We start from the raw sequence: 12743 nt of genomic DNA, 5'->3' as shown, positions 1-12743 counted from the left end.
GATGGAATTTCCTTTTATCTCTCCCACTGAAAGATCTGACACCTGACCAGGTTCATTTCCCAATACCAGATCAAGTACAGCCTCTCTTCTTGTAGGCTTATCTACATATTGTTTCAAGAAAACTTCCTGAACACACCTAACAAACTCCACCCCATCTAAACCCCTTGCTCTAGGGAGATGCTAATCAATATTGGGGAAATTAAAATCTCCCACCACAACAACCCTGTTATTATTACACCTTTCCAGAATCTGTCTCCCTATCTGCTCCTCAATATCCCTGTTACTATTGGGTGGTCTATATAAAAAAAAATTATCCTCCACCTCATTCTATTCCTATATTCACTGATGCATGGCACAGGCAGTAATCCCAAGGTTCTACCTTTTGAGGTCCTGCTTCTCAACTTCCTTCCTAACTCCCTGTAGTCTGTTTTCAGGACCTCCTCCCTTTTCGTACCTATGTCATTGGTACCAATATATACCATGACCTCTGGCTGTTCTCCTTCCCGCTTCAGGATACCGTGGACACGATCTGAAACATCCCGGACCCTGGCACCTGGAAGGCAAACTACCATCTGAGTTCCTTTCCTGCGTCCACAGAATCACCTATCTGACCTCCTAACTATAGAGTCCCCTATCACTGTTGCCATCCTCTTCCTTTCTTTACCCTTCTGAGCCACAGGGCCAGACTCTGTGCCAGAGGCATGGCCACTGTTGCTTCCCCCAGGCAGGTCGTTCCCCAACAAACAGGAATACCTTTTGTTAAGGGGACAGCCACAGGGGGACTCTCTAGTATCTGACTCTTGCCCTTCTCTCTCCTGACTGTTACCCACTTACCTGTCTCCCGAAGTCCCGATGTGACTACCTGTCTGTAGCTCCTCTGTATCACCTCCTCACTCTCCCTGACCAGACGAAGGTCATCGAGCTGCATCTCCAGTTCCCTAACACCGTCCCTAAGGAGCTGCAGCTCGATGCACCTGGTGCAGGTGTGGCCAACCGGGAAGCTGGGATGCTCCAGGACTTCCCACACCTGACACCCTGCACGGAACACCAGCCTCACAGACATACTTCCTGTCCCTATTCTACACAGGCTACCTCGTCTCGACCCATTGTATTCATATTTAATATAATATATAAAACTAATTATAATGATATGATATCACCTTGGTATCAATCATTCATAGGGAAGCATGGTAGCTTAGTGGTTAGTGCAACACTTTTATAGTACCAGCAATCAGAATTCAATTCCTGCTGCTGTCTGTAAGGAGTTTGTACGTTCTCCCCGTGACCATGTGGGTTTCCTCCCACAGTCCAAAGATGTACTAGTTGATAGTTAATTGTGGTCATTGTCAGTTGTCCCATGATTAGGCTAGAGTGAAATCGGGGATTGTTGGCAGTGTGGCTGGAGGGGCCACTGTACTCTGCACTGTATCTCAATAAATATTTCGGAGGAGAGAGTCGATGAATATGATGGCGTTCTGTCCTCTTGCTGGATGGATGCAGATCAAAAAAACACAGGAAGCATGACTCAATCCAGCAAAAAGCAGCCTGCTTGTCTGGCAGTAGGTAGTGGTTGTAAGGGTACTTTCCTGATTGGGAGTATCTGAATAATGGCATATCTCAGGAATCGATGCTGGGACTTCTCACTGTCTGTGATCTGTATTATCAACTTGGATGTGAATGTAGAAGGTTTGATTAGTAGGTTTGTGGATGAGACAAAAATTGGTGATGTTGAAAATAGCAAGTAGCATTATCTAAGGCTATAGATAATAGATGGGAGAAATTGGGTGGGCCATTGGCTAAGTTTCATGACACATGATAATAAACCTGATTCTGATTCTGAATATAATCCTAACAAGTACGAACTAATGCATTTTGGGCAGATAAGTGGTAGGGCACTAAGGAATATTAATGAACAGTGAGACTAAGGAGTCTAAATGCATGGTTCCTTGTCCATAGCAACACTGGTCAATCGGGTGATGAATCTCTCTTGCTTTCCTTCATGGGTCAGGACAGGGAATATAAAAGTTGGATTGTTATGTTTCAGCTATGTTTCAAAGTGGGCAAATGGTATAGTGCAGATGGGCATGGATGAGGTGGGCTAAAGAGTCCCATTTCTGTGTATAGCTCTATGACTCTGAGAAGTTCTCTATGGTATCCTGATCAACTTTCCTTCATTTTTCACTGAAGACAGATATGTTACACATTGTTTGTGGGGTTGTTATACAAGTTAGCTCCCTATATTGCAACTCTTCTTTGAGTCCAATGCAAATCTTTTATTTTGCAAAACACACTTACAAAATCTTTGGATCTGCAGGTATGATGACCGTGATGAAAGCTTGATCATTCGTGTCCTACAGATAAGGCATCTCGCTGCTCTACATGTGAAAGATGGCAACAGAGTGTAAGTTAAAAAATATTACAACAGACCTGTGAGTCTGGAGGTCTGATTTATTGCTGCTGTTGTCTCTTATAAAGTTGGCCATTCTGTCAATGAAGTCAATGTTACCTTTCTGTTAATTTTTTTGAACAAATCTGAACTGGATTCTAATGTGACTTGTGATCACAGAGGAGGGTTGCTTTGGTTCAGTGGCTGATTGCATATTGCACTAGTTGTCAGGGGTTCCAGTTAAATTGTTTTGTCTGGACCCTTCTGATCCCGTGGCTGTGCAGAAATGTGCCATTTTACTGTTGCTTCTGGGGAAGAGAAGTTGAGAGTTAATGGAAATTACCTGAAACTTTGCGGCTGTTGAGAGAGAAACTGGAGGAGAGAGAGTGGGTGTGAAACATCTGATGATATGGGTTGTATTCTAGCTTTGAAATTCTCAATGTAGAAGTATAAACTCTGTTCTTGTTACAGATACGTCAGAATTTCGTTGCTCCCACTTGACACTGGCACAACATTTACCTACTGCTCCAAAGCCTTAGAGTTCCAGCCACTCATAACATTCAATGAATCGTTCCAAGTGCCAATTCCGCTCAGTATGTTGAAGTTGAAGACCTTGCAGTTGGATGTTTGTGCTATTGACCAGCAGATACAGGAGGAGCTGCTGGTAGGTGTTCATTAATAGGTGTTTGATGTCCTCATTCACTCTGCAAGTTTAGGACATGTGTGGAATGAACTTGGTTTTGTGCTGATGTTGAACTTGTAGAAACCAGATGTTCAGACTCAAACTTTGAACTTGAGTATGTTAAGAAGCCACTTCCTCTCAGCGGGAGCTATCCATGTGTGGTCCTGTTATGGTATTCATGTATCATATGATCGCTGCTGACAGCTATGCTGTGATTTCATTCCGCATTCTACATTGTCTGATACAGCAATGACAATGGGTACAAGCCAGGGAGACGACGATAATCCTAGATTCTTGGACCTTTGTATCTCCCTTCTGCTGGAGGAATGGGACGGAGTGCCGCTGCTGACTGGGATTTGGAGACTTGCTGCAGTGCTGTCTGTAGTAGTTATAGTAAGCTAGGGTGATTCATGCTGGTTGTTAAAGTCCCAGTCACATAACTACTTTGTCGATGGTGATATTCAGCTTGTGCAATGGAGGGGGATGGGGGCTTTGGGGTTCTGATATCTCTATCATTCATTCTATGGGTTTTCTTGTTTTATGGATGTCTGCGAAGAGTAAGAATTTCAAGTTGTAGATTGTATACATTCTCTGATATTAAATTGAACCATTCAAACCATTTTTTAAAATTGGGACAGCTGTGTGTAGGCTCTGAAATAGGTTTTAAATCTTGACATTGTTGTAATTCCTTTCCTTCCTTCCTTTTTGTCTAGGGAGTCCTTCAGATAAGTCTAGCTGACGTCGAAAGACAGAGTGAAATGTTGCTTCAGTGGTATCAGCTGCTCGTCTTCGGCAGTGCGGGGGCAAAACTGGAACGGAACAGCAGCCAATTCAGCGGGGCTGTGATTGTCAGAAATCCAACTGACAGTCAAACTAAGGTATAACTGTGCACGTACAGATTTGTGCACTTCCCTACAAGGCATCCTACTGTGTGTAACAAGAACTAAAAATGATGGAATTGCTCAGCAGGCCGGGCAGCATCTATGGAGAGAGATGTGGACTTGGGTCTATGACTTTCCGTAGAATCAGAGTTTTACAGTGTGGAAGTAGGCCCTTTTGGCCTAACTTGTCTATGCCAACCAACCAAAATTCCCATCTAAGCTAGTCCCATTTGCCCATATTCCCCTACACCTTTCTTGTCCATGCATCATCCAAATACCTTTTAAATGTTGTCAGTGTACCTGCCTCAACCACTTCCATTGGCAGCTCATTTCATATCTCTGGGTGAAAAGGTTGCCCCTCAGAACTGACTCTGTTGGCCCTGCACGTCTCTCCATATATGCTTTCTGGTTGAATGTTCTCTGCATTCTCTTTTCGCACCAGCAGGTTTTTTTCTACCTTTGTGTGTACAAGTGTCCCCCGCTTTTCGAACGTTCGCTTTACGAAACCTCACTGTTACGAAAGACCTACATTAGTACCCTGTTTTCGCTAACAGGTGTTTTCACTGTTACGAAAAAAAACCAGCGTGCGATAAAAAATCAGTGCACAATAAAAGGCAGCGCGCTCCCCGAGCAGCCGCTCTCCCCCGGATTCAGAACTGCATTCTCGTCGCCATTTTGCTTAACCACGTACCTGTGAGCAGCCATTTGCAAGATGAGTTCTGAGGTATCGGAAAAACATAAAAGTGCTCGTAAGGGTGTTATGCTTAGCGTAAAACTAGACATAATTAAGCATTTCGATTGTGGTGAACGAAGTAAGGACAAAGTGAGTTTGGCTTGTGGAAGCTGACGAAGATGATGTTGAAGAGGTTTTGGCATCCCATGACCAAGAACTGATAGATGAAGAGCTGATGCAATTGGAAGGAAGAAGGATAACAATCGAAACCGAATGCAGTAACGAACTGAACGTGAAGCAACTGCGTGAGATTTTCGCTGCAATGATAAAGTACGACTTTAATTTTGAAAAGGTACATAGGTTTAGGGGATATTTGCAAGATGGTTTGAGTCCTTACAAAGAACTGTGTGATAGAAAAATGCGTGAGGCTCAGCAGTCAAGCAAGCATTCCACATCAGCCACAGCAGACGACGAACCTCGACCTTCAACATCGAGGCGGGCAGAGATAGAAGATAACCTGCCTGCCCTAATGGAAACAGACGATGATGAGATGACACCCCAGTGTCCCACTACCCCAACCCCCAGGCCATGGACTGATACCGATTTGCGGAGAGTGCAGTGATAGCCAGGAGGCACACAGCACATCTTTAAGAAAAAAGCCAAAATAAGCATGCTAATTAGGTGCTGCCCGACACATAATTGTCGGCCCAGATCAGAAACAACGCAATCGGAAATCGGCACTGATCTGGGCTGATAATTACGTGCCGGGTGGCACCTAATTAATTAGCATGTTTGTTTCGGCTTTTTTCTTAAAGATGTGCTGTGTGCCTCCCAGCTACCACTGCACCCCTGCATGCTTTGCGGCAATGTATCACTCGGCGGCCTGGAGGGTGGGGGCCACTGTACCACCCCAGCCTGCGACGACTCAGTCTAACACACCACCGTCAGTGTACTCGGCGCTGTCCCAATTCCAGTAAGTGAAACTACACTGTACATACATTATTTCTACTTTATATATACTGTATATTTTTACGTGTTATTTGGTATGATTTGGCAGCTTCATAGCTTAAAGGTTACTGGAGAGCGCTTGCGCCATGTTTTTGCCAACAGCACTTGCGTGAGATTTTCTGCCGATGGCGCTTGCATGAGATTTTCGCTCCGGCGAACAGTGCAGTAATGATTGTAGAACAGTATTTCTACTTTATATAGGCTGTGTATTTATCACGTCATTCCTGCTTTTACTATATGTTACTGTTGTTTTAGGTTTTATGTGTTATTTGGCATGATTTGGTAGGTTATTTTTTGGGTCTGTGAACACTCACAAATTTTTCCCATATAAATAAATGGTAATTGCTTCTTCACTTTACGACATTTCGGCTTACGAACCATTTCATAGGAACACTGTACCTTTGGATGGTGGGGGAAACCCGTATTGGTTGTTGTGTTTTCTACCACAGAATTACAGGACTGCAGTGTGAACTGGGCCGTGTGAAAACTGATGTGGATAACTGAAGGCACGTGCTTGGTCTTGAGTGTGATGGAAGGTGCCAATGCAAGCTAATTTTCTGTTTCTTTTTTCTGAAGGTGTCAATGCTTTTAGCGAGAACTACAGCTCAATTGGAGGCAGTGGAGAAGCAGTTAGCAGAGGAGAGAGTGAAGTTGGAGGAGGAAATCCAGGAAGAAATGAAGGAAGAGAAACTTGAAGCAGTCTCAGAAAGGTACTTTTTTTAAAGTTAAGAAGTGCTGGAAACTCTTGGACAGTTGGACAGCATTTATGAACGTAATGTTAGTTTAATAACAAGTTGTCAGGGCTGGAGAGTGTCAAAGATGGACAACTTTTTAAGCAAATAGGGAATCTGAGAAAGAATCTGAGGTTGGTACAGGAGAACAAAAAGAGAGAGTGGGGAATTATTGAATGATAAAAGGACGATGCTCAATGTAAGGGGAATGGTAATGAAGCAGGTGCAGAATCAAAAGAGATCTCCAGTGGAGATTTGACTGTTTATCACAGAATAACGGAGGTGTGGGAACAGATAGAAAATCTGTGAGCCACCCAGTGATGTGAAAGGAAGAATCAGGGGGATTATAGACCTCTGTGTTGGCCATGTTTTGTTAGGGAATCTTTGCACAGTATGCCAGTTGCATTTCTTTGGTGATTTTGAGCTGTTCTACAGACTTGCTCAGTAGTTTCTGATCAAAACAGATTACTTTAAAAATCTCTCAAATGTATGATCATAATAGACTGTTACACTTTGCCTCTTGCAACATAATCAGAAGATATAGACATGACTTGAAGTGAGTCAAGATAGCCTACACGGCCACTATTAAAATAATGGCCATGTAGGTTAATTTTGATTTGACTCACTTCAAGTCTTCTGGTTGTGTTGTAAGAGGCAAAGTGAAGCAGCTAGAGCGAGCAAGTGGTTAACTTTCAGAATAGTCACACTAAGGAGGCAGTGGAAACAAATGCAGCTTGTTTATTCAAAAGCAGATTAGACAGATTCATTTCAAAAATTTGCTCTCTAGAATACACTTTACTACTAATTAAAGCACGATGTGGACAGTGTGCTTGAGAAAAATATTTCCCCAACGTTTCTGGAAACTCTCCCACCATTTTTAGCTATGATTGGGTGTTTGTGGAGTGAATGATAGAGATTTGATTGTTTGCTACATTGACTAAATTACTGTTATTGTTGCAAACAGGATGATACAGGGATGTGCCAGAATGTACTGGTGCTGGTTAATCAGTGGTAACAGTTCACCTCATGTTGGGCCTTTGTTGCTGTCTGATTTTAGTCCTGGTAGCTCCCTCAGAGCCATTCTGATGCCGGCTCTGAAGTGATGGTTACTGTGTCATTCTATTTGGTGAAGTGCCTGATAAGCAGGCTTTTACTGTACCTTGATCTTTTCTCAGTAATATATTTCCCAATAGTGCCCCAGTAACCTGTTGCAGCTCAGTGCCATGAGTAGTGATATACATTGTTTGCTCTTTAGCTTCCTCAGTTTAATGGTGTTATGGGTTATTGGCTTTGGGGAGATTTAACACTTACTGAGTTATGTAATGCCTACAATAGCTATTGATGGTTGTGCTGATTTCCTACTCCTAGGAGCTGGCAAGCAGAGTCAGTTGACAGTGGGTGCAGCAATAGTGCCCAGCTTAGCCCACAGTATCCTCTGATGGAGCAATTAAGCTGTGTGGACGGAAACGTGGGCCAGTTGCATGAGTTGGCGGATAAAGTCAGCCAGTTTGCTTCTATCAAAATGAGAGTTCCACGAATGAAGGTAGGCATTCTGCTTAGATCATGAATACACGTGGCGTTTGTGTGATCCACTCTTCTCCATCTGAGGCCACCTAAAATCTCAGAGTAGTGAACCTTCAGTGGTGTACCTATTTTTAATGTAGGACCTAGGGCTGGGACTTTGTAATATTTCAAAATGCATTGCTTAGAAAGTTTAATTGGCCATGGGCTTAATAGGCAATGAATCTGTTCAGATGGTATTAGTTGACAATTACTGGAAGGACGTTGCTCTGTGAGTCTCTTCATCCTCATCAATCCACAATTACTTGGTATCTGTTCCTGGCCTACTTTGGCCCGTCTCCCGTCAAAATAAATAACCCCTAACTCCTCCATTCTTGCAGCCTTACCATTTCATCTCCAGCTTCCTTTTCTAACATGCTTAAGCACTCTGTCATTCATTGGAATATATGCCCTTCCTTCCAGCGGTATTTAAATTTCTCCAATCGGGTTCTCTTGTCGCCCTGCTGCCAAAATCTCAAAAGTAATGAGAGATTCATATGATCTGATCAGTAAAAGCATCCTATTCCTTGTTGTCCTTTCTGACCCGTCCGCAATCTTTCATACAGTTGTCCATTCTCCTTCGGCTCCCTTTCACCAGCTTGCAGTCTTGCCAGGCTTACCTTGCTTTGTTCTGGGAACAAGAGAATTGTCTGCAATGGTTTCAATTGCTGTTCTCTCACAGTTGCCTCTGGTGCTTCTCAAGGAACTGTCCTTGGCCCATTCATTTCTCCTGTCTGCCACCCTGAGTTTTGCTGTGAAAATGAAGTCTCAGTTTCCTTGGGTGCATTGACAAGTCTGAGTTGTACTCCCTACATCAGTTCTCTTGAACCCTCTGCATCCTTAAGTGTTGGTAAACGTGCAATAAGAGATGAGAAAACATTTGTTCCAAACCAAAACTTGGTAGGCCAAAACATTGATTTCAGGCCCAGTTCTATAGACTGTTCTCTGGCTCCCAATTCCATTCCTTTCCAGATGTGAAACCAAACAACGTTTGTTTACAACATTTATCTTAAGGAAAGCTTTAGTTAGATCACTCAGTTTTCTTCACTCAGTTGACTCTATCATATTTAAACCTGTCTGCTGCTGAAACAATCATCTTTGCTTTGGTTTCCTCTGTTGCATGACTCTGACCCTTTGCCTGTAGCTAATGGGCACCAAATTCATCTTCATATATTGCTGGTGCCCTCATTGACTCCTGGTTAAACCTAAGTGCTACACCTCCTCCCTCTGCCCCATTCGGGGCCTCAGGAGAGACAACACTTCACCTGTGAATCTGCTGGGGTTGTCTATTGTGTCTGGTGCTCCTAATGCAACCCCCTCTACATTGTGAGGCCCTTTGTAAATTGGGGGACTGCACATCATCCACCACAGGTGGGACCTCCCAGTGGCCCAATATTTTAATTTGGAATTCCTATTCCCATTCCAATGTGTCAGTCATGGCCTCCTCTTCTGCCAAGATGAAGCCACCCTCAGAGTGAAGGAGCAACATCTTGTATTCCATTTGGGTAGCGTCCAACCTGACGGCATGAATTGCAAATTCTTCCAGTAAACAAATACCACCCCCTCCCACTCTTCCTCTTTTCCCCACCTCTTCTCACCTGCCTACCACTTCCCCCTGGGTCCCCTCCATCCTTCCTTTCTCCTATGGTCTACTCTTTTCTCCTATCAGGTTCCTTCTTCTCCAGCGCTTAACCTTTCCCATCACTTGGCTTCACCTATCACCCTCCTTGCCCTCTTCCCACCTTCTTATTCTGGCATTTTCTGTCTTCCTTCTCAGTCCTGAAGAAGGGTCTCTGCCCGAAACATTAACTATCTAGTTCATTTCCATAGATGCTTCCTGACCTGCTTAGTTCCTCCAGCATTTTGTGTGTATTGTTCTGGATAAGCAGTAACTTTTTCCTCATTGTTGTTTTCTAATTCCTGGCCTTAAAACATCCTAGGATCTGAGCCCATCTAATGCCAGCACATTGAGCATCCTTAATCTTAATCTATGTGCCATTAGTAACCATGCTTTCAACCACCACCCCCTTAAAATCTGCAATTCCCTCCTTAATCTTCTTTGTGTCTCTATTGCTGCTCCTTTCACACACTTTAAAACCTAGTAAGCTTTTGACCACCTGGCTATTTATTTCCTCTTGTGTTGAGTTTTGATTGATTGTGGCATTATACAAATACAGGATATTGCTATGTCCCAAAGTGCCATAGCCCTGATTCCCATTGTTCGTCCTGTCATTGTTCTAGTTCGCTGGAGGAATATTTGAAGGGATGCATACAGGAAATGACTATAACCACAAATTTGACCCTATGTAGTTCAGCAAGCTTAGAAATTTCAGGCAGGTTTTGGCCTTTAGTGGAAAGAGTTCAGTTTAATTCCTATTACAGATGGCTGAATTTCTGTGGCCATTCCCTGTGTTCAAGGATGATTGAGTCCCTCTCCAGTTCAGTGCGTTCTGAGGCAGCTAATAAAGCCAATGTGGGATCCACAATCTCTCCCAAAGACTGGCAGGTGGTGTTTGAAGTGGTTTGACAGGTTATGCATGCCATCTGCAATTCCTTTAAGTCTACTGTGTCTTCTAGGGACTCATATCATTTTGGGCACATTTTCTGAAGGTGAATGTTAAGATTTGTGTTTTCTCTGTCCTTTTGGAAATTTTTTCAAATGACTGAGCTTGAACTAGAGCACCCACTTCAGAAGTCTGGCATCAGGCATACAGATAATATTTTACTAAAGCTTCGATGTTGATTCAAGAAAGGCTCTGACATTTGTTCACTTATACTGCTAATGGATTTGAAGGATTTTATAAGATCACAAGACAATTATATCTAGGAGCTGAATTAGGCCATTTGGCCCATCGAAACTACTCCGCCATTTCATCATGGCCAACCCAATTTTCTTCTCAGCCCCAACCTCCAGCCTTCTCCCCATATCCCTTCATAGAATCATAGAAATCTAGATCACATTACAGGCCCACAATGTTGTGCCGATCATGAAACTGCCTAGAATTACCCTACCACATAGCCCTCTATTTTTCTAAGCTTCATGTTCCTATCTAAGAGTCTCTTAAAATACTCTATTGTATCAGTCTCTACCACTGGTGCTGGCAGTGCATTCCACTCACCCACCACTATCAGTGTAAAAAATTCTTAACTCTGACATCCCCCTTGTAGCTACTTCCAAGCATCTTAAAATGATGCCCCCTCATGTTAGCCATTTCAGCCCTGGGAAAAAAGCCTCTGACTATCCACACGATCGATGCCTCTCATCTTCTTATACACCTCTATCAGGTCACCTCTCATCCTCTGTCGCTCCAAGGAGAAAAGGCCAAGTTCACTCAACGTATTCTCGTAAGGCATGCTCCCCAATCCAGGCAACATCCTTGTAAATCTCCTCTGCACTCTCTCTGTAATATCCACATCCTTCCTGCTGTGAGGTGACCAGAACTGAGCACAGTACTCTAATTGGGGTCTGACCAAGGTCTTGTGTAGCTTTAACATCACCTCACAGCCCTTCAACTCAATCCCACAGTTGATGAAGACCATCACACCATACGCCGGCTTAACAACACTGTCAACCTGCTCAGCGGATTTGATTGTCCTATGGACATGGACATCCAAGATTTTGCTGATCCTCCACACTGCCAAGAGTCTTGCCATTAGTATTATAATCTGTCTTCAAGTTTGACCTACCAAAGTGAACCACATATCTGTGTTGAACTCCATCTGCCACTTCTCAGCTCAGTTCTGCATCTGTTGTAACCTCTGACAACCCTCCTGACTACCCACAACACCCCCAACCTTTGTGTCATCAGCAAACTTATTAACCCACCCTTTTACTTCCTTATCCAGGTCATTTATAAAAATCACAAAGTGGAAGGGTCCCAGAACAGATCCCTGAGGCACACCACTGGTTACCGACCTCCATGCAGAATATGACCTGTTTACAACCACTCTTTGCCTCCTGTGTGCAAGCCCGTTCTGGATCCACAAAGCAATGTCCTCTTGGATCACATGCCTCCTTACTTTCTCAATAAGCTTTGCATGGGGTACCTTATCAAATGCCTTACTGAAATTCATATACACTACATCCACTGCTCTACCTTCATCAATGTGTTTTGTTTCCTCCTCAAAGAATTCAGTCAGGCTCCTAAGGCACGACCTGCCCTTGACAAAGCCAAGTACCTCAAAGCCTTACCCTTAATAATAGACTCCAACACTTTGCCAACAACTGAGATTAGGCAAAGTGACCTATAATTACCTTTCTTTTGCCTTCCTCCCTTCTTGAAGAGTGGAGTGACATTTGCAATCTTCCAGCCGCTGAGACCATGCCAGAAGCAAGTGATTCTTGAAAGATCATAACCAATGCATCTGTTATCTCTTCAGCAACCTCTTTCAGAACTCTGGGACGTAGTCCACCTGGTCCAGGTGACTTATCAACCCTAAGATCTTACAGTTTGCCTGGCAGTTTTTCCTTTGTAATAGCAATGGCACTCACTCCTGCTCCCTGATTCTCACAGACCTCTGGCACAGTGATTAGTGTCTTCCACAGTGAAAATTGATGCAAACTACTTATTTAGTTTGTCTGCTATTTCTTTGTCCCCCCCTCCATTGCTACCTTACCAACACCATTTTTCAGTGGTCCTGTATCATCTATCACCTCCTTTTTACTCGTCATATAACTGAAAAAGCTTTTAGTATCCTGCTTTTATATAATTGGCTAGTTTACCCTCGTATTTCATCTTTTCCCTTCTTATGGGATTTTAGTTGCCTTTTGTTGGATTTTAGAAACATCCCTATCATCAAATTTCCCACTCACTTTTGCTAC

General features: G+C 43.4%; 1 protein-coding gene across 1 annotated transcript in view; it reads left to right on the top strand.

Annotated features, from left to right (window-relative positions):
* Positions 1-12743, top strand: part of wwc3 (WWC family member 3) — a 247807-nt gene that overhangs the window by 222652 nt on the left and 12412 nt on the right. Inside the window, exons 14-18 of the mRNA XM_072260748.1 lie at positions 2315-2401; positions 2858-3050; positions 3782-3946; positions 6207-6340; positions 7730-7904. Coding sequence (XP_072116849.1) covers positions 2315-2401; positions 2858-3050; positions 3782-3946; positions 6207-6340; positions 7730-7904 — 754 coding nt within the window. The remainder of the gene's footprint in view (positions 1-2314; positions 2402-2857; positions 3051-3781; positions 3947-6206; positions 6341-7729; positions 7905-12743) is intronic.

This window comes from Mobula birostris, chromosome 6 (genome assembly GCF_030028105.1).
Source record: "Mobula birostris isolate sMobBir1 chromosome 6, sMobBir1.hap1, whole genome shotgun sequence".
Lineage (NCBI taxonomy): Eukaryota > Metazoa > Chordata > Chondrichthyes > Myliobatiformes > Myliobatidae > Mobula > Mobula birostris.
The sequence above is the reverse complement of the archived record's forward strand: the minus strand, read 5'-3'. Positions and strand labels throughout refer to the sequence as shown.